Consider the following 26,997-nt stretch of genomic DNA (forward strand, 5'->3'; position numbering starts at 1 on the left):
GGCTCGATACCAGGACCCTAGGATCATGACCCGAGCCGAAGGCAGACGCTTAACGACTGAGCCACCCAAGCGCCCGGGAAACTCATTTTTTAAAATTGAGTTGTTCATTTCTTATGAGGATATGGTATTACATTATACAGTTGCATGTGTCTTGATTATTGTTAGCATTGGTCACATGTGGGGCAAATTTTTGTATATGCATACATACTAATGTAGGTATAGACTCATAATGTGATTTGCTCAAAATGTAGTAAGTTAGAACTTATCTATAGTGATGCTAGAAAATGTTATATTTGTACTTTATTTAGAAATTAGTCTGCATTTTTCACGATTCTAAAGTCTTTATAAATTAATGAAAACAATACTTAAAAAAATTTTGTGTCCACATGTGATTTATTTTAGCTTAATTTGTAGAAGCATGGAATGCATTTTATATTGTTTCCTGAGATATAATTGTTTAAAATTGACTAACCTGTTTCCCAAACTTAGGAATTTGTTGAGGTAATTATGTTATAATTTTAATTTATTTAATTTAATCTATATTTTCTTTTCATAATATATAGATGTGAAAATCACCATGAAAAACTTAGTGTATTTTGCTGGACTTGTAAGAAGTGTATCTGCCATCAGTGTGCACTTTGGGGAGGAATGGTGAGCAGAAAATATTTAGCATATTACTTTTAGCTAGAAATACTTGATTGATTTAGATAGAGAATAATATTATTTTACTCTGCTTATAGAATGAAATTTAAATGCATCTGATTTATAGTAGAAGCTATCATACCACAACCTTCCTTTGTGGGAGATGTTGATGAGGAATGTGCACCTCTTACAGAAACATATTATTTTAATTGAAAACATGTAAATATTTATTTGCAAATCTTTTGTTGTAGGATCAAAGTCTTATCTTTGATTAAAGGCCAGTTGATCTAATGTCCTGGCCACAATTCCAGTTTTGGTTTTCTTTGGAACAACAACTTTAGATATTTGTGAAACAATATGAATGCAAACATCTGGATCCTTATCGTTGTGTTTTTTTCTTTTTCCATTCTAATTCAAAAGTTGTTTTTTAAGGCATCATACATTTTATCAAGTCTAAAACATTCAACTTAGTTTTCCTGGAAACAGCTTTTTATTTCACAGTTATGTCTGTTGTTTAATTAATACCTAATTAAAAATGTAAATAGGCTTGAAAATAAACACAATGGGTTCTTGGTGGGGAGAGTTAGTTCTAGTGGGAGCAGAAGTTGCTAGACAACTAGACATATCTGTTAGCAATAAGAATTGATCATTCTTGGGGTGCCTGGGTAGCTCAGTCAGTTAAGCATCCATCTCAGCTCAGGCCCTGAGTTGGGCTCCATGCTGGGTGTGGAACTTACTTTAAAAAAAAAAAAAATTAATCATTCTTTGGGCTTCAGCATATTTTAGGGAGAGAATGACAGGCAACTTGGTTGAGTAGAGCTCAATTTAGAGAGTTTTCTGTTAATATTTGAAAACTAATGTGATGAGTACAAAAAATTGAATTCTTACAATTTAGTACTTAAATACATGGGTTTAGTAAGAAGCAATGGAAACATTCTTTTCCATATTTAAGTGGACATGCAAAAATCTACATCTTTTTTATCTTAGAGACCATAGTTGGGTGCTTTGGTTGAACAAGACAGTTCTAGTAAGAACTTATGTGTTAATAGGCAGTTTCTTTTTTTCTTTTTTTAAGATTTATTCATTTTAGAGAGACAGCACGAGTGGGAGAGTGGGAGAGGGGGAGAGAATCCCAAGCAGGGGATTCTCCGATGGAGGGCTCGATCTCATGACCCGAGCTGAAATCAAGAGTTGGATGCTGAACCGAATGAGCCACCCAGGCACCCAAGAAGGAGTTAATTTTGCAAAGGCCTAATGAAAAGAACTTTGAAAACATGAAAAAGGCTAGTGCTGACCAAGGAGAGAGTGGCAGATAAAGTTGTGTCAGATGGTTTGAGCCATGGTTAAAGATTTTGGTTCTTTCTAATGACTACAAATTTCTAGATAAGTGTAAATGTTTTGCTAAAGTTCTTTATCTGCAATTTTAAGGATTTCCTATATGGGCCACATGATTTTAAGAAAGCTCTCATTGATTTTAACAAAGGAAAGACAGCCAGAAAAAATTCATTTGAAAATATTTACCAGTTTATTAGCATCCATGAAGTGTTAATAAAGAAGTATAAATGGTTGAGATAAAAGAAAATGTTCTAAAATTATTTTTATTAATTTAAATAGCATGGTGGACATACCTTTAAACCTTTGGCAGAAATTTATGAGCAGCATGTTACTAAAGTGAACGAAGAGGTAGCCAAACTTCGTCGGCGTCTCATGGAACTGATCAGCTTAGTTCAAGAAGTGGTAAGACTGCTACTGAAAGATCATTATCCATTTTATAGTCTAGCCTATGTAATATATATTTTTTTATTAAATACATCAATTATGTTGCAATCAAGATTGAAAATCTGGTAAGATCTATTTATAGTCAGTTTCACCAACTTCAAACCAGCTGAGGAATTTGTATCCAAACCCCTGGCCTTTTCCACATTTGGAGCCAGAGAATTGCCTTTTCTTATGTAGAAACAGAAAATGAATGTGTTAAATAAGCTGTTTGATACAAGGAGTCAGTAACCGACTCCTAAAGAGTCAATATTGACTTTACAAAGTGATTAAGTCATTCGTTCTTTGGACCCTCAGCTTTTGGGAGTGTTTTTGCTACCAGTGAATGAACTATTTCTGATGTTTTGAATTCGAACTCTACAGAATTGAAAGAGTAATATTTAACGCTACTCTTCAGATACTTTATGTGTCAAACAGCTTTGGTGAGGTATTTACCATTTGTAGTATTTATTTGAGGAAATGTGATGAGTTTCAAACATTTAAGCACCGAATATGCTTTTGGAATATATTTTGTTTAAAGTTGCCAGAATGATAGTTGTAACTAGTGAGGTTTGAGGACCATCCCTAACTTAAGATGTCTTCATTTTACCCTCTCAGGAATCAAGATTCAAACCATTGTTTTATAACATTTCTTATACAAAAAGTAATGTTTCTGAGTTACATATATGCTACCTACGAAGTAATTTTGGAATATAAACAAGCTGAATGGACTTCATCTAACTATCTTTTTTTCTATTATTTTCTCTTGGCAACATAATATGGTTGTTAGGGAGGGTGTTCTAATGTTGAAATTCTCACTGCTTGTATTTGTAATAACAATAAGTATAGGAAAGATTGCTTTCTATTTTTGGTGGTATGTTTTTATGAAATCTGCAGTGTACTCTGCAATCTTTGAAAATCTTTTTTTTCTTCTGAAAAAATTTAAAACTTTGTAAACTAGAGTAGATACGGTTTTTGAAATTTTTCATTTGTTTTAGGGTTTTGCATGATGTGAACCTGGCATCATTATACTCGTTTATTTTTGAGAAGTGGTTTTCTATCAGAGATATGATTGGGCTTTGAGTATGTGTTTTGTATATGGTACCTAACCAATATTTTTTAATTACATATCTTTCACTGTTACAAGAACATGTACTTTATTAAGCTTTGTTTACATTTACGAGTTTTGTTCCTGATTCGTTTCAGTGCACAATTTTTTAAAGCAGTGAGTATCATATGACATATAAGCATTTAAAAAGTATTATTGGGTTGCAGCTTTTTTTTTTTAAGATTTTATTTATTTATTTGACAGCACAAGCAGGGGGAGCAGCAAGCAGAGGGACAAGCAGGTTCCCCGCTGAGCAAGGAGCCCGATGCAGGACTTGATCCTAGGACCCTGGGATCATGACCTGAGCTGAAGGCAGCTGCTTAACTGACTGAGCCACCCAGGCACCCTGGGTTGCAGCTTTTAAAGAGGAAATCAACTGACTTTAAGAATAATTGCAGTGATTATATTAATGTCTGTTTGCTTTTGTTTTAAAAATTCTTCAATTTTTTTTTTTTACCTGTTTATCTTCTAGGAAAGAAATGTAGAAGCTGTTCGAAATGCAAAAGATGAGCGTGTTCGGGAAATTAGGAATGCAGTGGAGATGATGATTGCACGGTTAGACACACAGCTGAAGAATAAGCTCATAACACTAATGGGTGAGTATTTTCCTATGCTGTTGGAATATGTGGTGCTTTGAGCCTCCTTGAGGTTCAGTCTTAAAAGAGTAAAGGTTGATGAGTTGTTATAGGCTTGGAAGAGATTGCTTTCAAAAGTAAAAGTTCCACCTATTAAATGTATCAAATAATAGTACACAGAATTGATACAACTTCTGCTAAACTCATGGGTATGTATCCTTCTAGCTCTTTAGTGATTTACAAAGAAAATGGTCTGATTTGGCAGGCATGCCTGCCTTGTCATCATCTTTTTTTTTTTCCAACATGTAAAGCAGTTTGTTCCTTCTCTATAGTAATTCTGTAATAATAATTCCTTATTCTTGTGTGTTTCCAGCTTCTTGAGACTATTTCTGTTGGCTTTTTTTTTTAAATACAGATTCTTATGTTTAAAGAACATACCTTTTGCTGACATGTAGTGTAACATCTGGCCAACTTACTATATTCCTCTTTTTAAGCCTTAGTTAAATTCTGGGAAAGAATTACTTCAGAAGAGTTGATTGAGTAAAAAATGTACTTTTCTAGATATTTATATTCCTTTGGAAGAAACAATAACGTTAATTTCCTTCCAGAATATATTGTCATTGTATTTCTAGATGAATTTAACAGACCTGAATTGCAATTTGTCTAAAATTGTAGTTAGGGTTGATTCTGAAATTCCCTTGTCAAAGCTACTACAATATTAGATTGAACCTTTTAAAGCTCTGGGAAAATGTTTTAGGGTAGCTGTAGTGAAGTTTTATTTACTTGAAATTGATTCCTTGTTATTGACTATGTTCAATGAAAGTTAATTTCATTCTTAACCAGTTATGAGCCTGAGTGTTGGTATTTTGTGTTTTTAAATAGGTCAGAAGACATCTCTAACACAAGAAACAGAGCTCTTGGAATCCTTACTTCAGGAGGTGGAGCACCAGGTGATGAAATAATAAATGTCTATCAACAGGCTTTAAAAAAAATTCTTTTTTGGACAGGATTATGTACGACCAGAAGACTGGGAGATCTATGTGTGCTATATTGGGAATTTTTATGAAATAGGAATCAGCTGATTCAAGTTTTCTCCATCATGTTTGGGAACAAGATAAAATTAATAAGATTTATTCTGTTTTGTAAGAATGCAATTATTTTTATGGGGAACAGCCCATAGAAATCTGTGAATCTATAAAAGATAAAAATCTTCTGACATTGTGACTTAAGTTGTGACTTTGAGATAAAACATTGCCAATTATATACAGTGAGTCTTTTTTTTTTTTTTAAGATTTTTTATTTATTTGAGAGAGAATGAGAGACAGAGAGCATGAGAGGGAGGAGGGTCAGAGGGAGAAGCAGACTCCCTGCCAAGCAGGGAGCCCGATGCGGGACTCGATCCAGGGACTCCAGGATCATGACCTGAGCCGAAGGCAGTCGCTTAACCAACTGAGCCACCCCAGCGCCCTATACAGTGAGTCTTATGGTAAAATTAACATTTTTATTTGTTAAGGAAATTTTTATTATGTATCAAATAAATAACTGGCATTTTTTTAGGTGTTCAGAACATAGCAGTGGACAAAATGGCAAAAACGTCTGCCCTCATAGAATGGGGTAGGTGGGAGGACTCCTGGGTGGCTCAGTTGGTTAAGTGTCTGCCTTCAGCTCAGGTCATGATCTCAGGGTCCTGGGATCAAGCCCCGCCTTGGGCTCCCTGCTCAGCAGGGAGCCTGCTTCTCTCTCTCTGCCTGCCGCTCCCCCTGCTTGTGCTCGTTCTCTCTCTGACAAATAAGTAAATGTAATCTTTTAAAAAAAAAAGAAGAAGAAGAAGAAGAATGGGGTAGGTGGGGATGAAGTACATAGGGAATGAATAAAGTGTATAGTGTTACATAATAGTTGATAGAGTAATCTGTCTTTTTTTTGGTTTTGGAATTCTTGAATTCCTTTCTTTGCCTGATACATAGCTGTTTCCTTAGATGATTCTTTTAATTATCATCCTGGGGATTCCATGTACTTTTTTCCTTTTTTTTTTTTTTTTTAAAGATTTTATTTATTTATTTGAGAGAGAGAGAATGAGAGACAGCACGAGAGGGAAGAGGGCAGAGGGAGAAGCAGACCCCCCGCTGAGCAGGGAGCCCGATGCGGGACTCGATCCCGGGACTCCAGGATCATGACCTGAGCCGAAGGCAGTCGCTTAACCAACTGAGCCACCCAGGCGCCCATTTACTTTTTTTTTTAAGATTTTATTTATTAGGGAGAGAGAGCACAAGTTGGGGGGAGGGGCAGAGGAGAGGGAGAAGCAGACTCCCCAGTAGGCAGTGAGCCCGACTTGGTGCCAGGCCAATCCCAGCACCCCAAGATCATGACCCCAGCCAAAGGCAGATGTTTCACTGGCTGAGCCACCCAGGCGCCCTTTTTACTTATTTCTTGGGTTGAATTCCATGTTTCCTGATTTCCATGGCTTCCTCTCTCTTGCTTTACTTACTTGTTTTGGTATCACATATCCTCCTTTAGTTTTCCTGAAAGGTTAATCAGGATAAATTTTTCTTTGTTTTGAGAGAGAGGGGGAGAGAGACAGCAAGAGTGAGGGGCAGAGGTGGGGGGGCAGAGGGAGAGAGAGAATCCTAAGGAGGCTCCATGCCCAGTGTGGAGCCCGACACAGGGCTCGATTTCACAACCCTGATTTCATGACCTGAGCTGAAATCAAGAGTCAGATGCTTCACTGATGGAGCTACCCAGGTGCCCCTCAGAATAATTTTTCAAGACTGCATGTCTGGAAATATTTTTATTCAGTCTTTACACTTAACTGACAGCTTAATAGAATTCAGTATGTAAATATTTATTTAAAGACTCTTGTTTTTCTCTTTAATATTCTTAATTGTGCATGTTCCCCTAGTCCAGAGATTTTTTCCCCTCCAGAGAATAAACTAGCACCTTTCTGCTGGAGTTTTGAGACAAATTTAAACATCTGTGGTGGAATAGGGGCAGGGATCTAGGGATCTGTGTGCTTTTTTTTTTTTTAAACAGCTTTATTGAAGAATAATTGACAATAATTGGCATGTATTTAAAGTGTATAACTTGATAAATTGTGATAAAGTATATACCTGTAAAACTGTCACCATAGTCAAGATAGTGAACATATTCATTATCTCCCAAAATTTATTTGCACTTCTTTATAAATTCTCCGCCTGCTTCTCCAGGCAACCCACGTCTGCTTTCTATCATAGATAAATTTTCATTTTCTAGAGTTATAATTGGAATCATATATATTATGTACTTATTTTGTTTGACTTCTTTCAGTCAGCAAAATTATTTTGCAATTCCTTCATGTATTAGTTCTTTCCTTTTTAATTGTGGGTAGTGTTCCTTTGTGGGTTTTTTTTTTAATATTTATTTATGAAAGTAATGTTTATACCCAATGTGGGGCTCAAACTCATGACCCCATGATCAGGAGTCCCATGCTTTTCTGACTGAGCCAGCCGGGCACCCCTTCTTTGTGTGTGTGTGTGTGTGTGTGTGTGTGTGTACACATTGTATTGCATATGCCGCATTTTTTTTTTTCTGTTCAGTTGTTTATGGTCATTTGGGTTGCTTCCTGTTTTGGCTGTTACAAATAAAGTTATAACGAACATTCATGTACAAATTTGTATATGGGCATATATTTCCTTTATTCTTAGGTCCACCTATGCTATAGTGGCTTGGTACATTGGTAGGTGTATGGTTAACTTTTTAGTGCCTGCCAACTATTTTCTGAAGTGATCATACCATTTTGTATTTCCATCAGTAGTCTGTGAGAGTACCAGTTCCTCCACATCATTGCCAACACATAATATACTCAATTTTTTAAATTTTAACTAGTCTCATAGGAGTGTAATAGCATTTTATTATGGCTTTAGTTTGCATGTGTCTTATAACTAATGATGTTACGCATCCTTTTTTTTTTTTTAAGATTTTATTTATTTTTTTGACAGAGAGAGACACAGAGAGAGAGAGGGAACACAAGCAGGGGGAGTGGCAGAGGGAGAACAGGCTTCCCGCTGATCAGGGAGCCCGTTGCGGGGCTTGATCCAGGACCCTGGGATCATGACCTGAGCCGAAGGCAGGCTTAACCGACTGAGCCACCCAGGAGCCCTGTTAAGCATCCTTTCTTGAACTTAATTTGCCATCTGTATATTTTCTTTGTTGAGGTGTCTGTTCCGATCTTAATGAAGTGTAAGTTATCAATTTGTTCTTTTGGTGTCATAGCTAAAATTTTTACCTAACCCAAGATCCTAAGTGTTTCCTGTGTTTTCTTGCAGAAAACTTGTAGTTTTAGATTTTATATTTAGGTTTATGGTCTTTTTTAATGAATTTATTTATTTTTAATGTGAGGTATGAATCCAGGGTAGTTTTTAAAATTTTTTTGGTATATGGTTATCCATTTTTTCCAGCACCATTTGTTGAAGACCAGCGTTTCTTCACTGAATTGTCTTTGCATCTTTTTAAAAAATTAGTTGTCCGTATATACGTTGGTATATTTTTGGACTCTGTTCTGTTCCATTGCTTTATGTATTTTTAATGATAGTATTATACAGTTTTCATTACTATAGCTTTATAATAAAACAGGTAATGTTAGCTTTCCAGCTTCGCTCTTTGTTTTTTTAGAGTTGCTTTGCATTTCATTACAGGTTCTTTGCATTTCTATATGAATTTTAGAATCAGCTTGTTAATTTGTATCAAAGACTTTTGGGGTTTTGATCGAAATTGCATTGGATCTATAAATCAATTTAGGAAGATGTAACATCTTAATACTGAGTCTTTGTTCATGAAGACTCCATTTATTTAGGTCTTATAATTTCTCTTAGCAGTGTTTTGTACTTTTCAGGATACAAGTTTTTCACATTTTATGTCAGATTTATTCAGTATTTCAAAATTCTTGATGCTATAGTAGTGTTTTTAAAAAATTTTAATTTCTGATTTCTTGTGCTTATGTAATTGATTTTTATATATTGATCCTGTATCTTTCAATCTTGCTAAATTTATTGGTTCTAGTTGCTATCTTGTAGATGCCTGGGGTTGCCTGTAGATAATTTTGTTATCTCTGAATACAGACAGTTTTCTTTTTGATTTGCTTTTTATTTAGTTCCCTGTCAGGTTTTACTGACCAGAACTTCTAGTATTGTGTTAAGTATGATGTTAGCAGTGGGTTTATTGTTGATTTGGTTTTTTTTTAATAGGCTCCATGCCCAGCGTGGAGCCCAGTGTGGGGCTCAAACCCACAACTGTGAGATCAAGACCTGAGCTTAGATCAAGAGTCAGATGCTCAATCAGCTGAGCCACCTAGGCGCCCCTATTGTAGATATTCATTATCAGATTTTGGAATTCTTTTCCTGTTTGATGAGAATTTTCATTAGGAATGAATGTTGGATTTGTCAAATTCCTTTTCTGCATGTATTGAGATTATCATATGGTTTTCTTTTTTCATTCTTTAAATAGATTAACTTTTTTTTTTTTTAAAGATTTTATTTATTTGTCAGAGAGAGAGAGAGCGCGTGCGCATGAGCTGGGGGGGTGGCAGGCAGAGGGAGAAGCAGGCTTCCCATTGAGCAAGGAGCCCGATGCAGGGCTCCATCCCAGGATTCTGGGGTCATGATCTGAGCTGAAGGCAGACATTTAACTGAGCCACCTAGACATCCCATTAACTTTTTTTTTTTTAATATTATACCAACTTTGTACTTTTGGGGATAAAAACCCTGATTTGGTTAATGCATTGTCCTTTTAATGCATTATTGGATTTGATTAAGTAAGATTTTGTTTAGAATTTTTGTGCCTGAGGGATATTAGATGGTGATTTTCTTTTCTTAAAGTATCTTTCTCTGGCTTCATTATTAGAGTAATGATGGCCTCAAAGAATTTTAAACTATGCCCTCTTTAGTTTTCTGGAAGAAGTTGTGTAGAATTGGTATTGTTCCTTTACAGGTTTGACACAGTTCACCAGTGAAGACATTTGTGCCTTGATTTTTTTGTGGAATGGTTTTCAACTACAAATTTAATTTCTTTAATTGATATAGAGCAGTTTATATTACTTATTTCTTATTCTTATTTTTTTTAGAGCGAGTTTGTGGGGTGGGGAGGGGCAGAGGGAGAGGAAGAGACAATCCTAAGCAGATTCCACATCTAGTGCAGAGTGGGTTCAATCTCACAACCCTGAGATCATGACCTGAGCCAAAATCAAGAGTCAGATGCTTAACTGACTGAGCTACTCAGGTGCCCTTATATTACTCATTTATTTAGTGAGCTTTGGTAGTTTGTGTCTTTCAAGGAATTATTTCATTTGAATTTGCCAAATTTATTGGTGCAAAAATCATGAGATTCTCTTGTTATCCTTTAATATTTGTAGAATGCAGTGTTATCACCTCTTTCTTTCCTGATAATGGTAATTTGTGTCTTTTTCCCCTGATTGGTCTAGCTAGAGGATATCTATTTTTGTTGATGTTTTCGAAGACATAGCTTTTGGTTTTTCTCAGTTGTTTTTGTTTTCTATTTTATTGATGTTTGTTTTGATCTAATTGTTTTCTTTCTTTTGCTTTGCGTTTAATTTGCTCTTTTTCTAAAATCTTAAGATGGAAGTTGGCATTGTTGACTTGAGACATTTGTGTTCAGAATATTTTTTTCCTTTGTGATTTATTCTTTGACCCATGGGTCCTTCAGAAATGTTATTTAGTTTCCAAATATTTGGGGGGATTTTCTGATAGTCTGTAATGTCTTGAGGTTAAGGTGGTGGGTGACGTTGTGTCGGTCTACTATATTGTGAATTTTTTGTCTACTTGTTTTATTATTGAGAGAGGGCTGTCGACATTTTCAGCAATAGTTGTGTATTTGTCTTGTCTTTTGGCAGTTCTATCAGTTTTTGCTTCATGTATTTTGAAGCCATACTATAAGGGTCCTAAACATCTAGGATTGTTGTATTCTCTTGATTAATTGTTCCCATTATCACTGTGAAATGACCTTCTTTATCCTCATAACATTTTTTGCTTCGAAATCTATTTGATTTCAAAAAGTCACTTCATCTTTATGATATATCTTATTCTGACATTTTATTTTTAATGTATTTGTTTCTAAATATTTAAAGTCTGTGTCTTGTAGGCTGCATACAATTGGTTCTGGTCTTTTAAATCCAGTTGGACAATCTTTGACTTTTAACGGGGATGTTAAGGATGTTCACATTCATTGTACTTATTGATATGGTGAAGTTTGAGTCTAATATCTTGCTGTTTGTCCTATCAGTTTCTTGTTCCCTGTTTTGGTCATTTTTGAATTGAGTTTTTTTTTTTTTAAGATTTTATTTATTTATTTGACAGAGAGACAGCAAGAGAGGGAATACAAGCAGGGGGAGTGGGAGAGGGAGAAGCAGGCTTCCTACTGAGCAGGGAGCCTGATGCGGGGCTCGATCCCAGGACCCTGGGATCATGACCTGAGCCGAAGGCAGACGCCCAACAACTGAGCCACCCAGGAGCCCCTTGAGTATTTTTTTCTTTTATCTTGAGTATATGGATTAATCTGAACTTTAAAAAAAAAATCCCACAATGATCTACTTAATAAGACATAGATCGGGGCAGCGGGGGGCACCTGGGTGGCTCAGTTGGTTAAGCAGCTGCCTTCAGCTCAGGTCATGATCCTGGAGTCCCAGGATCGAGTCCCACATCAGGCTCCCGACTCAACAGGGAGTCTGCTTCTCCCTCTGACCCTCTGCCCTCTCATGCTCTCTCTCTCAAATAAATAAATGAAATAAAATTTAAAAAAGACCTAGATCTAGGGAATGATCAGGAATTTAAAGTGGGGGGAAAAGCATTACTAGTGATGAAAAGTAATACTGACAAAAGGGAACATTCTGCCTTAAAAAGTAGGTAAGACAGTTATGATTTTGTATTCTAGGATAAACTCAAAATAAAAAGCAGATACTGACAGAATTATGAGATTTTGATAAAATCACTATAGTGAGTGATTAAATAGCTAATAAACTGATAGCACCAACTAACAAAAGGTGTAAGAATAGAGGATATTTGAAAAGAAAAAATTAAGTTGTTTTCTCTAAAAGGTATGTGTGGAACCCTGAATCCAGAAATGGAGAATACATATTCTTTTACAGTCCATATGAAACCATTTCAATACTTGATCATATACTAAGGTATATAGAAGTCTGAAGAAATTTCAGAAATTTATATAAAGAACATGTTCTGTGACCAAAGTATAGTTAAGGTAGACATCAAAAACGAAAGCATTATTTTAAAAATCATATATATGTAAATATGCACTGAGGTGTTAAATATCTACATAGTTCCTGAGCTAAAGAGGACATTGCAATTGAAATGATAAATTAGGGCACCTGGGTGGCTCAGTTGGTTAAGTGACTGCCTTCGGCTCAGGTCATGATTCTGGAGTCCCTGGATCGAGTCCCGCATCAGGCTCCCTGCTTGGCAGGGAGTCTGCTTCGCCCCTGACTCTCCCCACTGTCATGTGCTCCCTCTCTCTCATTCTCTCTCTCTCAGATAAATAAAATCTTAAAAAAAAAGATAAATTATTGGGGTGCCTGGGTGGCTCAGTCATTTAAGCTTTTGTGTTTGGCTCAGGTCATGATCCCAGGGTCCTGGGATTGAGCCCCACATCGGGCTCCCTACTCAGTGGGCAGCCTGTTTCTCCTCCCTGTCCTCCACTCGTGCTTTCTCTTTCTCTCTCTTTCAAATAAAAAAAAAACTTTTTTTTTTTTTTAAAGAAATGATAAATCATTAAAATAACCAGACATAGCTAAGGAATATTTAGGACACTTTTAGTCTAAAATGTAGTTTAAGAAAATTATGAATAAATGAGTTAGGTGTTCAACTGAACAAGCCAATAAAGGAACAATAGTGTAGAAGCATAAAATGGAAAGAAATTGTGAAGATATTGATGAAATTCACGGAAGAGAGTGCTGTGAAATAGTTGGGAGTATCCGCATACCTAATATTGGATCTTTGAAAAACATAAATAGATATTTTAGCAAGGTTATCAAGAAAAAAGAAGTGTCCAATATTATATTGGGAAGAAGAATTGGACTACAAATACAGTAGAAATTTAAATAATAAAAATTTTTAAAAGTAAATATTTACATAGTACTTACTATATACCAGACAGTGTTTTATGTGCTTTACAAGTATGAGCAACTTTATTGAGGTAGAATCTACATGAAGAGGATAATTTTTAGGAAATTGTAATTATCAAGAGTCACTCAAGAGTACATAATTAATTTAATTATTTTATTTATTAAGTAGGCTCCACATCCAGTGTGGAGCCCAGTGCAGGGCTTGAACTCATGACCCTGAGATCAAGACCTGAGCTGAGATCAAGAGTTGGACACTTAACTGACTGAGCTACCTAGACGCCCATAGAATGTCTATAATTTAAACAAGAAACATTAAGTGAATTTTATTGGTAATAAGTCTGCTTCAAAAGGCATAAAATTCAGACTAATGGAAATTTTTTTCTTTTTTTTTTTTTTAAAGATTTTATTTATTTGAGAGAGAGAATGAGATAGAGAGCATGAGAGGGGGGAGGGTCAGAGAGAGAAGCAGACTCCCCGCTGAGCAGGGAGCCCGATGTGGGACTCGATCCTGGGACTCCAGGATCACGACCTGAGCCGAAGGCAGTCGCTTAACCAACTGAGCCACCCAGGCGCCCCAGACTAATGGAAATTTTTTACCAAATCTTTAAGTATCTGCCTTGAGGTATTGCCTATGATAAGTAATTTTTTCTTAGCAAATACAAAAGTACTACATACCATTCTTTGAAACAATGTAACATTAATAACCAGTTGTCATAAGAACAATATAGGAATATTAAAGCTCAGTTTTATTGAAAACGAAATGCCAAAATCTTAAAAATATACTAGCAGACAAAAATCAGTAGGATATTTATGAAAAGAAGCAAGACCAGGGTGCCTGGCTGGCTCAGTTGGTGGAGTGACTCTTGATCTTGGAGTTGTAGGTTTGAGCCCTACATTGGGTGTAGAGATTACTTAAAAATAAAATCTTTTTTTGTGTGTGGGGGGGTTCCTTTTTTTAAATTTTAAGTTGAATTAATTAACAATATAGTGTATTACTAGTTTCAGAGGTAGAGTTCAGTGATTCATCAGTTGCATACAACATCCAGTGCTCATTCCATCACGTGTCCTCCTTCATGTCCACCACCCAGTTACCCCATCCCCCCCTCACCTCCCCTCCAGCAAGCCTCAGTTTCTTTCCTATGCTTAAGAAGTCTCTCATGGTTTGTCTCCCCCCTCTGGTTTCATCTTGTTTTATTCTTCCCAGGTTTGTTTGTTTGTTTGTTTGTTTGTTTTTTAAACTAACCAGAATCATGTTGTATGTATTGTTCTTTTGATGTGCTTGTTGATGTTCTCAGCCTAGTACTCTCCTTTTATCCATTCTATATTCCACAGAAATAGATGTTTGGGTTGCTTCATTCTGTTATAATTATGCCCACTTTTGTGCACAAACTTGAGCACAGGGGCTGGAATTTGAGGGGAAGAGTGTCAATTTGAGCCCTTGGCAATCTGAGGTGAAGGCGTGTTGACTTGGCATTTAGCAGGTGGCAGGCCGTACGTGCTGACTTGGGCAGGAGGGTGGCTGGACTGTGAATTTGGGACCCACAGGCTGATGGCATCGTGTGTGACAGGGACATGGCTGGTTTTGCTTTTAATTTTTGTTTTTCTGGGAAACTCGATCTCTCCCTCTATTCTAAATGAAAGCCTTGCTGGATAGAGTATTCTTGGCTGTAGATTTTTTCCTTTTAGTAGTTGGAATTTATCATGCCACTTTCTTCTGGCCACCATAGTTTCTGCTGAAAAACCCACTGATAGCCATATGGGGTTTCCCTTGTGTGTACCTGCTTTCCTTTCTCTTGCTGCTTTTAAAATTCTCTCTTTATCGCTACTTTTGGCCATCTTATTTACTTTGTGTCTTGGTGCAGACCTCTTTGGGTTGGTTGTGTTGGGGGCTCTCTGTGCCTCCTGGATCTGGATTTCTCTTTCTTTCCCCAGATTCAGGAAGTTTTCAGCTATTATTTCTTCAGACAAATCTGCCCCCTTTTCTCGCTCTTCTCCTTCTGGGATCCCTATCATGCGACTGTTATGCCTGACAGTGTTGCTGAGTTCCCTGGGTCTATTTTCATTTTGTGTATTTTTTCCCCCTCTCATCTGCTCAGCTTGATTGCTTTCCATGACTCTGTCCTCCGGGTGGCTGATCCCTTCTTCTACTTCCTCTTTCTTGCTATTTATTCCAGATGGTCTATTTTTATTTCCATTTAGTGAGGCCAGTAGCTCTCATTGGTTCTTTTTTATGTCTTCTCTTGGTGGAGGGTCTCATGGAGGTCCTGCACTCCTTCCTCAATTCTAGTGAGTATCTTTATGAGCGTTACTTTAAATTCGCTATCACACATATTACCTCCGTTTCGCTTAGGTCTCCTGCTCTGATTTTGTCCTCTTCTTTGATTTGGGACATATTCCTCTGTCTCCTCATTCTGTCTCTTGTGTTGTCTGTTTTTCTGTGTTAGGAAAGTCAGCTACGTCTCCTGCACTTGAAAGTAGTGGCTTTATGAAGAAGAGGTCCTGCAGTGCAATGTCTGTTCCCCAGAACCTGGTGCTTCAGGGGCTGTCTCCTATGTGTGTTGCTCCAGGGGTGTCCTACCGTTGTGGCTAGGATGTGTTTGCCTTCAGTCCTGTTGTCTGTGATGGCTCTCTGCCTGTTGTAGGCAGAGTCTGGTGCCCGTGGTGTTAGTGGGCTGCTCCAGGGCTGTCTTGGGCTTGAGTTGAGTCAGACCAGGCGTTTGCCAGAGATGCAGTAGCACCTAACTGCAGGCACTGTCCCTGTGTCGTCCCCTGAGAAGCTTCTGTTGGTGGGTGGGGCCTGCAGTCAGACCCACTGCCTGCCCCCAGCCCACTGCTGGGGTCACAGTCAGACTGGTGTGTGGTCATCTTCCCCTCTCGCTGGGGCAGGACTCACTTTGGAGTGGTGCTGGCCCTTGTCTGCGCCGCGTGTGCACTGCCAGGCTTGTGGCACCGCTTTATGGGATCTTGCCAAGAGCGATCGGAGGGGGTGGATCTGCTTTGGTGTGGCCTCTTGTCTATGCCGGGCTGCGGAGAGTCTGTTCTGCCAGTTTTCAGGCTGCTTTCTGGGTTATTTATGCCGATGTGGGTGCTCTCTAGGCAGCCACGTGGCAAGAGGTGAGCCCAGGGACGTGCTGCTCCGCCATCTTCCCAGCAGCTTCTGCAAAATAAAATCTTTAAAAACAAAACAAAAAAAACACCAAAAAAACAACAAGCCTGGGCAAGGTCAATCAAAGGAATGAAAGGAATGTTTCATTATCAGAAGAATCTTCTTGATTATAACTTGAGATTAAACCACATGAATATATAAATAGAAATTAATAGGATAATAATTTTTAAAATATTATTATATTTGATTCTCATTCATGGCCAAATTATTTAGCAAACCAGGAATAAAAGGGAACTACAGTAACTTTAAAGGTCTATAGGAAACAATCTAAACGATAAAATTTGAGACTCTCTGATAAAGAATCCAGGGTTGCCTCCTATCATTGCTTCATTTCTGAGTGTACTGGTCCTGTGTATTCTTTTTAAAAGATTTATTTATTTTAGAGAATCTCAAGCAGACTCCCCACTGAGCGTGGAGCCTGACATGAGCTCGATCCCATGACCCTGAGATGACCTGAGCCCAAACCACGAGTTGGACACTTAACTGACTAAGCCACCCAGGCCCCAGTCCTGTGTATTAAATTAAGACAATAAATGTAGTATAAATATATTGAAAGGAAGAAATAAAATTGGTTATTTGCAGAGGATGTGGTTATCTACAGAGAAAGTATATAACTTACACCTTTTTAGTGAGCTAATCTTGGTTGCTGGTTATACAATCAAGACCTAAAAATCAATAGTGTTTTCATATATCAGGAATAATCAGCTAGAAAACTTAATTTAAAAAAATCCCATTGATAATAGTAATAAAAACAGAATTTTGAATAAGTTTAATAAAATACATTGAAGACCTTTTTTTTTTTTTTAAAGATTTTATTTATTTGAGAGAGAGAATGAGCAGTGGGGAGGGGCAGGAGTGGGGAGAGAGAGAAGCAGACTCCCTGCTGAGCAGGAAGCCTGATGTGGGACTCTATCCCAGGACCCAGAGATCAATCATGACCTGAACTGAAGACGGACGCCTAGCCAACCAACTGCGCCACCCAGGCACCCCTGTTGAAGATCTTTGTAGACACTATTATAAAACAAGAAAGAATTGAATGAAGAAATATCCTGTATTTCATTAAATCTCAGATATATGTTATACCATCTTTGAAATGGGATGTGTCTTAACAGTTGATATAGCTATGATTTATTGACTTTCTTTTCTTAATGGCACATAAAATAGTTATGTTTAGTAATGTAGCCTATTACATTTTGTGGGCTACAGTATATTTAGGGGAAAGTTCAATATTCCCAATGTACGATTCTCTTGATATCATTCTACAAGTGTAATTCCATCTTTATTTCAACATGAATTTTCTCAGAATTTGGTAAAATTCCAATAATAATATGAAAGACAAGGGGTCCCAAATAGCCACCATACTCCTGGATTTAAAAAAAAAAAGTTGGGATTCTTGTCCTATATCAAGACATAATGTGAGAAACTTGCATCTGTGTACAGGAACTGTGCACAAGGGTCTTTACTCCTGAGTTACTTATAATAATGAAGAATGGGAAACAACCCAGTTGTCCACTGACAGAGAAAAATAACTTAATGCTATATACATGCAATGATATTCTCTTTAAAACTGCTGAAATAAGTAGGTTTATAAATATCAATAAACAAATTTCAAACAGCAGTAAGTAGAAAATGTAGGCTACATCGTGACATAGCTTGATAGTATTTATATAAAGTCTAAAAACAACATTGCTGAACACGTAATGTGGAAATACATGTATAGCAATAATAAACTTAAGTTCAGTGAATTATCTTTGAAGGAAATGGGATCAAGGAAGGATATTTATAATATGCATTCAATAAATATTTGAATACAAGCTGTAAGTTTTGATATTTTTCATATGATACCAGTCATATTATTCTTCGTGAGCTATAAACAACTATCATTTTTTTAAACTTTTTTTTTTTAAGATTTTATTCATTTGAGAGAGTGAGAGAGCACGAGCCAGAGGGGTGGCAGTGGGGGAGGGAGAAGTAGACTCCCCACTGAGCAGGGAAGCCGATGTGGGGCTCGATCCCAGGACCCCGAGATCATGACCTGAGCTGAAGGCAGGCGCTTAACCGTTTGAGCCACCCAGGCGCCCTTAAACAACCATCATTTTAAAGATACAAACCTAGTTGTAGTGAGTGTTATAAATATCATTTATATGGCATTTGATAGTATATTAATTTGATAGGGCATCCATAGCTAAATACCACAGACTAGGAGGCTTAAATAAGAGAAGTGTACTTTCTTATAGTTCTGGAGGCTGGAAGTCCGAGATCAGAGTCGGCAGGTTTGGTTTCCCCTAAGGTGTCTCTTGCAGATGTCTACTTTCTTTCTGTGTCCTCTAAAGACTTTATCTCCGAATATAGTTACACTCTGAGCTACTAGGGGTTAGAACTTAACATAGGAGTTTGGTGGAGACACAGTTTAGTCTGTAACAGTTTATAAAGCTTTCTCACTTACGGCTTCATGATTGTTGTAACAAGCAAGCAGCAGCAGATACTATTTCAGTTTTACAGATAAACAGATTCTGAAAGTCATATAATTAGTGCATGGCAGAATTAAGACTTCAGATTGGTTGTCTTGAATAGAAAGTCTTTTTAACTACCACACTTATTAAAGTTGAATTTCTCAGTTTTACCTTTGGCACTACATAAAGTGGTGTTTTCCAAGTTGATGTAGGTTAAGACTTGTTTGGGTCTTGTTACATTTTAACATTTCTCTCCTTCCTGGAATGCCATTTGAGAAATTCTTGTTGAAGGCTATTGACCTATAGAGGTTTGTTTGTTAATATACATTAATAGCTTCACTATGCCAGTCTAAAATATATCTGTGGTAGCTTCAAGGAGAGAAAAATGCATTAAAATCAAATACGCTTCGGGGCGCCTGGGTGGCTCAGTCGGTTAAGCGGCTGCCTTCAACTCGGATCATGATCCCGGGGTCCTGGGATTGAGCCCCACATCTGGCTCCCTGCTCAGTGGAGAGCCTGCTTCTCCCTCTCCCTCTGCCTGCCGCTCTGCCTACTTGTGCTCTCTCTCTATCTCTCTGTCAAATAAATAAATAAAATCTTAAAAAAAAAAAATCAAATATGCTTCTTCAATGACTTCATCGTTAGAATGGAAATAACCTAGATCCTATGTAGTTTCTTAACTCTCAGAACACTTTGAAAGTCATTCTATTTTTATCTCACATTTTTTTCCAGCACATAACCAAAATAATTTTTTTTAAAGATTTATTTATTTTAGAGAAAGAGCACACACGAGCAGTGGGGAGGGACAAGGGAAAGGGGGAGAGAGAATCCTCAAGCAGGCTCCCTTCTGAGTGGACCCTGACGTGGGGCTCGATCCCAGGGCCTCCAGATCATGACCTGAGCTGAAATCAAGAGTCAGCCGCCTAACCAACTGAACCACCCAGGCGCCCCTAACCAAAATAATTTCTGTTTTTATTCTTTATTAAGGATTTTGAGATGCCATTAAATATTAATTTTGTTTATTCAATTTTTTTCCTCACACAGCTGCGGTCTTGTAGTAAGAGTGAGTTGATATCTAAGAGCTCAGAGATCCTCATGATGTTTCAGCAAGTTCATCGAAAGCCCATGGCATCCTTTGTTACCACGCCTGTTCCACCAGACTTTACCAGGTATGACATAGTTTTTTATCTGAAGTTTATGTGCAAATACATACACTTGTTTCAAAAGAATGTTATTTTTCTTAACTCCATGGTTTTTTAGGGTGTTATTTATAATGATGTGGTCTGGTGAACTTGAGTTGTGCATGTAAATCTGGTTAAAAAAATACTGGTGGACTTACACTTGATTGTGAAGAGAGGAGCTTGAATTAGGAGTTAGTTTCTTCCTAGAGTGTCACCTTCTGTAGAACGTGAATTGATCCCAATTCAATTTCATTAGTATCTGTTCACTTTTTTAAATTGAGGTATAACTGACAGTAACTTCATATTAATTGGTCATGACACAATCATGATCACGTCATTAAGTCTAGTTAACATCTCTCACCATAAACGGTTTAAAATTTTTTTTGTTATGAGAACTTTTAAGATCTTCTCTTCTAGGAACTTTCGAATATGCAGTACAGTGTTATTTACTATAGTCACCATACTGTACAGTACATCCCCATGACTTATTTTATAACTGGAAGTTTATACCTTCTGACCCCTTCTTGAGATTCCACACATAAGTGAGATCATACGGTATTTGTCTTTCTCTGACTTATTTTACTTAGCATAATGCTCTCAAGGTCCATCCATGATGTAGTATGTTCATTCTTTTATTTACCTTTTGAGTTTACTTATATCTCATTACACAGTGACTGTATTGCTTACATATATGTTGTCTGAAGCAAAACTCAGAAAACAGATGAAATGCCAAAAGATTCTGAAGGTGACATCATGTTACCTTCATATCCTAAAAGGTAGTGGGAGGAAACAGTTGGTTGCATTCTGTGCATCTTTTTAGTTTTATTTGGAGCAGTCTTAGAATTCTTTTGAACAGCGTATTCTTTCAGCATGTGGTGTTAGAGCAGTGGTTCCTCACATTAGCTGTATATTCAGTTGGGATTCTTTTGAAAATTACCAGTGCTGGCTCATACCTCAGGTCATTTGAAATAAAATCTTAGTCTGCTTGGACTTCCATAACAAAAGACCACAGACTGGGTGGTTACTTACTACAGAAGTTTATTCTCTTACAGTTCTGGAAGCAAGAAGTCCAAGATCAAGGTGCTAAGACATTTGATTTCTGATGAGGCCTCTTGCTGACTTGCAGACAGCTACCTTCTCCCTGCAGCCTGGAAAGACCTTTTCTCTCAAACACAGAGATCAGTGTTTGGTGTCTTTTCCTCTTCTAGGACATGAGCTTTATTGAGTTAGGGTCTCTCCCACCCTTATAACCTCATTTAACTTTAATTACCACCGTAAAGGTCCTGTCTCCAAATACATTGGGGGTTAGGGCGTCAATGTACAAATTTTGGGGGACACAACTCAGTCCATAACATTGGGTATAACTAGACATTTGTATTTTTTTCTTTTTAAATTTCCTTAGTTGATGCCTATGATGAGAGGTTAAACCACTGCCTCAGATAAAAATATATTGGAACGAGAGATTTTTGTCCATCTTAGACTTTAAAGATGGCTTATGGAATATTGCCAGGTTTTTCTAGTATGTTGAGAGCTGTGGTACCTTTAGGAAATAACCTTTGTTTTAAAAATGTTTATATGGTTAACTGCCTTTTTTCTTTAATATGTGATGCCCTATGATGGCCACAGGGCATTGATGGTACTAGACTGTATAGTGCAAGCCAGGGTTCTTCAACCATTATTGTTGATCAGGATAATTCTTTGTGGGGTTGAGGGAGCTATGTTGTTTATTGTAGGATGTTTAGCAGTATCCCAGTAGCACCTTTCCCTTCACAGTTGTGACAAAAATATTTCCAGACATTGCCAAATGCTTCCTGGGAGCAAAACTGCCCCTGGTTTAAAATCACTGGCATAACTGGACCACCCACAGTCCTATAAACAGAAGGGAAAATTCTTTTGACAACTAGAACTCAGGTAGTTCTGACTGATAAGTCTTCATTTCTCTCTGAATTAGCAAACCAGATATAATACTCCTATTTTAATCAAGAAGAATATAAAGAATATTATTAAAAGGACTTGGTATTTGCTGTCTTTAAGTAGATTTGGGTGAACTAAGGATGTTCACCAGTATCCCAAGGCTGCCTTTTTGATAAACCGGTTAGTCATTTCAGTTTTAAAGAATACCTTTTCTGAACCATTCCATCACCAGTGGAATGAAATGTAGGTTTTAAAGGTAAATGTTTTTCATTTCAGAGTATGGTGTATGGATCACTTACCAGAACCAGCTGGAGTGTTTGTCCAGAATGCAGATTCCCAGGCCTCTTCCCTGCCAATCTGGTGGTGGTGTCCAGAAAATGAATCTTGGGCATCCTGAGTAATCCTGTACTAAAGTTTGAGAACTGTAGATATAGATAAACTATGCTGATATTGCTTGCAGCGGCTCATTAAGCAGGCACCTCTGCATTAGACTTCTTGTCAAATCTCTCTTACATCCAGTGATTATTTTGCTTTCTGTTCCCTAATTGCCCAAGTGGCCCAGAACCCCAACCATCCCTTCCTTTTCATTACCTTCTTTTTTGGGTGTAGATGGAAGGGACTGAAATTGGGAAGGCAGGGAGCAAGGGAAGAAGGTAGGAGGAACATCAGTAAAGAGGAAACCACCAAAAATTTAAAAAATAAGAAAGGATGACAATTAAGGAGCTTTCCATGGATAAAGTTCACCTTAGGACCCTCTCTGTCCTCAGTAAAGCTTATTGCTGCCTTACTGGAAATTTTGACTTGTAACTTAACTGTAGTTTTTAATAGAAACTCACTTTGTGGGCTGCAGTATCCAGGAAGGAGGTGTTCATCTGTTGATGCATTGAATCAGCATAGTAGAGAGAGATCCAAATAAGAAAGGTCAACATTTGTTGACATTAAGTTACGGATCAAATTTTAGTTGTGCAAAGGTAGTGGTGAATGTTCCTAAGCTTTGTTCTCATGGAACTGGATTGCTTTAAGTTCCATTGGTTGATGATTCATGGTGGAGCCACAATGGAGAATAAAGTTACTGAACAAGTACAGTGTTATTTAAAACCATCTATATGTTTAGTACTGTTGTAGGTGCTACACAGGAGACATGGAAGAGGGTATACATTCCATGTTAAATAATAGAGAATTGTATATTAAAATCTAATATTTGTTACTCAATTACAGTTGGCCTTTGAACAATGCGGGAGTTAGGGATGCTGGCCCCTGAGCATTCGAAAATCCACATATAACTTTTGACTCCCCAAAAGCTTAACTACTGATAGCCTACTGTTGACCAGGAGCCTTATGGATAACATAAAGTCGATTAACATATATTTTGCATGTTGTAAGTATTATATACTATATTCTTACAATAAAGTAAGCTAGAGAAGAGAAAAACATAAGAGAAAATACATTTGCTGCACTGTATGAAAAATATCCACAAATCAGTGAGCCTATACAATTCAAACCCATGTTGTTCAAGTCACCTATATAATGCGTCCTGCTTAATGCTGCCCCATAGCACTAATTTGTTAATGATGTTATTTTTCAAAAAGTTTCCCTAAAAATTATACATATGTAGTATATCACAATACCCTACGGTTGGTAGATGTTTTCTGTGCTCTGAATGTGATTTTCTTCTCAGCAAGTGAGAGCTAGGGCAGATGTACTATGCTCTCTTGGTTAGTGAGCTTTAGCAATCTATTCTAGTCCTTTAGCTCCTAAGCTTTCCACCCTGCTGTTCTGAGTTAAACATGTCATTTCCTTCTACTTATTTTGTGTTTTGGTAGACCCTTTTGACCCTTAATGACTGATAAAAATATGACAACAGTAGTCTGGTCTTACAGCAAAAACAACAACAAAGGAAATGTATCATGCTGGATATTAAGGATATGGTGGAAAAAACATTGTTAAAGATGCTATGAATTTGGTGAGAGAACTGACCAACACTGGTGTGATTGGAAGTTGCATGAAATTATAGCCAAAAGCATATCATGACTTGACCAAATTTGAAAATTATCCTGGGGAGACTTCCTTGGATCTCTGATTAGGTTTGTGGTTCCAGGTAGGCTTCCTAGGTACTAATTACATTGGCCCTACTAATTGGGGTTTGTTTATATTGAGTGTGAGGAGAGCATATAATGGAGAGAAGTTACAGCAGACCTCCAGTAGTGGTCTGTGACTAATAAGGAATAGTAAAGATTAACCAGGCAAACATCTGGGAATGAGGAATGTGAGTCTTCTAAGAAAAGGAAACAGCTGCCTAGGGATATGGTTGGGGTGCTTAATAATAAGATAGTAGCTATATAGTTAACTCTTGCAGGGCAAACTTCATCTAGTTACTATGAAAAAGATAACGAGCTATTTATCTGTACATAGTTACCATAAAATAAAAAATAATATATATATATATTTTTTAAAGATTTTATTTATTTGAGACAGAGAGAATGAGATACAGAGAGCATGAGAGGGAGGAGGGTCAGAGGGAGAAGCAGACTCCCTGCCGAGCAGGGAGCCCGATGCGGGACTCGATCCCGGGACTCCAGGATCATGACCTGAGCCGAAGGCAGTCGCTTAACCAACTGAGCCACCCAGGCGCCCAAAATAATATATATTTTTTAAAGATTTATTTATTTTGGAGAGAGTACGCTCGCAGGACCAGGGAGGTGGGCAAAGGGAGAGAGGATTTCAAGCAGACTCCACATCCAGTGCAGAGCCCGACGCAGGGCTCAGTCTCACGACCCTGAGATCATGACTTGAGCTGAAATCAAGGGCCAAATGCTCAACTGACTGAGACATCCAGGCGCCCCCCCCCATCATATATTTTTAAATCTATGCTGTATTTTCACTGGCAAATCACTAACTTCTTTAGGGACCATCAAAATGAAAATGCTGTGGATGTTATCTTATATCTTATTTTGGTAATAACAAATTTTCATGAATTGAACTTTAGAAGATATATCTGAGAATGTAGTGAAATGGCTTGCAGTATATCTTTTTGGTAAATTTATAATTTTATTTATTAAATATAAGTACTGTATATTATAATACTGTCTATGATGGTATTTATCATGTTTTTATCATAAATGTTTATCTTTACCAAAATGTTTTACTGACTCTAACTTTTGAGGTGTTTGAATGACAACGCTACAGACTGTTCACATGATCTAAGGGTATATCCTGTGGTTGTGTTATATATATAGTTCAGTTCCCTTTGGAGAAGACTGTATGGAACTAGAGTTGCCTGCAGTAATCTTGCCTTGCCAAGAAACTGTTAATGTGTTCATCCACTCTGTTTGCCCCCACGTGATTATGTATTTTTATTCTATAAAATGATATAGATTTATTTGCTAGTAGTTGAGAATTTAAAGTATTTAAGAATGTCAATATTCCTCATAATTTGTTCTAGAGAAGGAAGTTTGGAGATTTATTGTGATGCTTTTGCTGTTTCTTTTGACTTTATTAAACCTGTTTATATTTGTTTCGTATTTTAGGTTCCCAGCCTAAGCACCCATTTCTTCCTTTTCCTGTTTCCATGAGTACTTTTGAAAGTCTCTTATGTTTATTTTAATACTTAATCATATATTGCCTCTAAAAAAACCCCAGCTATTTTATAAAGTATTTGTTGGGTCTCTAATTGTGAACTTTTGATGTCACCTTTTGATGGTTTATGGATTCATTTGATTTAATGTTTACTTTAGTAAGGATTTAAAAATATTTCTTAGAGACTTAGTTTTAACGGCATTTTTAAGATATTACCGAGGGACTTAACTTTGGTTTTTAACTAAATGAAAGTTTAAACTTAATAAGCCAAATAATTTTTTTGCCTTTTGCTTCTTTTTAGTGAATTAGTACCATCTTATGATACAGCAACTTTTGTTTTAGAGAATTTCAGGTAAGAGTTTTTTGACAACTGAGGTTTTCTGTATGTATGCATAAGAGCCAGGAAGGTATCATTCCCGGGTAGGATACAGACCTAATGAACTGGGTTACTCAGTATGTAATCTTAGAAGAAACAAGTTTAATATTAGAAACATATAGGTCATTTGTCTGAGTTGTATTATATCTTCAGGGCAGGTTGCTTCTCTAGTCTGGGAAAAGGAACCATTTTTTTAAAGAAGAGGGTCCACTTAGCCTTTGCTAAGGAGGGGTGACGGGGATTATTAAGGTCGTTGACACCTGCCACCTATCCTCAGAAATAAGAGTGGGAAGAAGTCCATTTGAGTCCATTTATCTTAGCTAAAAGTGAGAAATTCTGGATGAGAGGACATAATTGTAAGAAATTTGTAGGCTTAGTAACTTGCATGTTATTTTGTTAGCTTTTACTGCTTTTTCTCTAAGATTAGAAGCAAGGATCTTAAAACACAGAGGTCTTAAGGAACTTGTCTTCAGTGACAGTTTGGAAATGGAGAATCACAAAATAAAAGGCCTTTCCTTGGGGAGAGAAATTCCAGGAGTTGATAACCATCGATAGAAGGCCAAACTGTGAAAATTTATACCCCTTCCCATTTGTCTTTTTTTATGGGATAATTTTGTGGTTAAAATATAAACTTTCTGAGGATATCCCCACATATATTAAGATTTAGCACATTTTTTAAGTTTTTCCATATTAAAAAAAGAATTGTACTACAGGATGTGAGGAAGAAACATTATTTTCTTCTTTTATGGTGAAAGACTGCTTGTTGAGGTGGTAATTAAATTCAGGACACTTAGTCTTATTTTTATATTTTCCTTTTCCCTTGGATGTCACAGTTTTGTGGTTTTTTAAAAAAGATTTTATTAGCACGCATATGCACGTGTGTGCACAAAGCCAGGTGGGAGGGACAAGCAGACTCCCAGCTGTGCATGGAGCCCAAAATGGGGCTCAATCTCAGGACCCTGAAATCATGATCTGAGCCAAAGTCAGATGCTTAACTGACTGAGCCACCCAGGTGCCCCTTGAATGTCGCAGTTTTGAGGGTTTTTTTTTAAACCTGAAAGTGAAAAGATACTGCTGAATATTTCAGTATCGTTACATTTTCTCTTGTTTCAGAATGTAAGTATATTTAAATT

At 37.1% G+C, this 26,997-nt stretch overlaps 1 protein-coding gene across 7 annotated transcripts in view; it reads left to right on the forward strand.

Annotated features, from left to right (window-relative positions):
- TRIM37 (tripartite motif containing 37) overlaps positions 1-26,997 on the forward strand; it is a 197,491-nt gene that overhangs the window by 60,317 nt on the left and 110,177 nt on the right. For all 7 annotated transcript variants that reach the window (XM_064582669.1, XM_064582668.1, XM_064582670.1 and 4 more), the window contains exons 5-10: positions 564-651; positions 2,257-2,379; positions 3,978-4,101; positions 4,963-5,030; positions 19,862-19,986; positions 25,790-25,840. In XM_064582669.1, coding sequence (XP_064438739.1) covers positions 564-651; positions 2,257-2,379; positions 3,978-4,101; positions 4,963-5,030; positions 19,862-19,986; positions 25,790-25,840 — 579 coding nt within the window. The remainder of the gene's footprint in view (positions 1-563; positions 652-2,256; positions 2,380-3,977; positions 4,102-4,962; positions 5,031-19,861; positions 19,987-25,789; positions 25,841-26,997) is intronic.

The sequence above is a fragment of the Mirounga angustirostris genome, unplaced genomic scaffold, assembly GCF_029215605.1.
Source record: "Mirounga angustirostris isolate CCGP_5_RB_7025 unplaced genomic scaffold, mMirAng1.0.hap1 SCAF_17, whole genome shotgun sequence".
Classification (NCBI taxonomy): Eukaryota; Metazoa; Chordata; class Mammalia; order Carnivora; family Phocidae; genus Mirounga; species Mirounga angustirostris.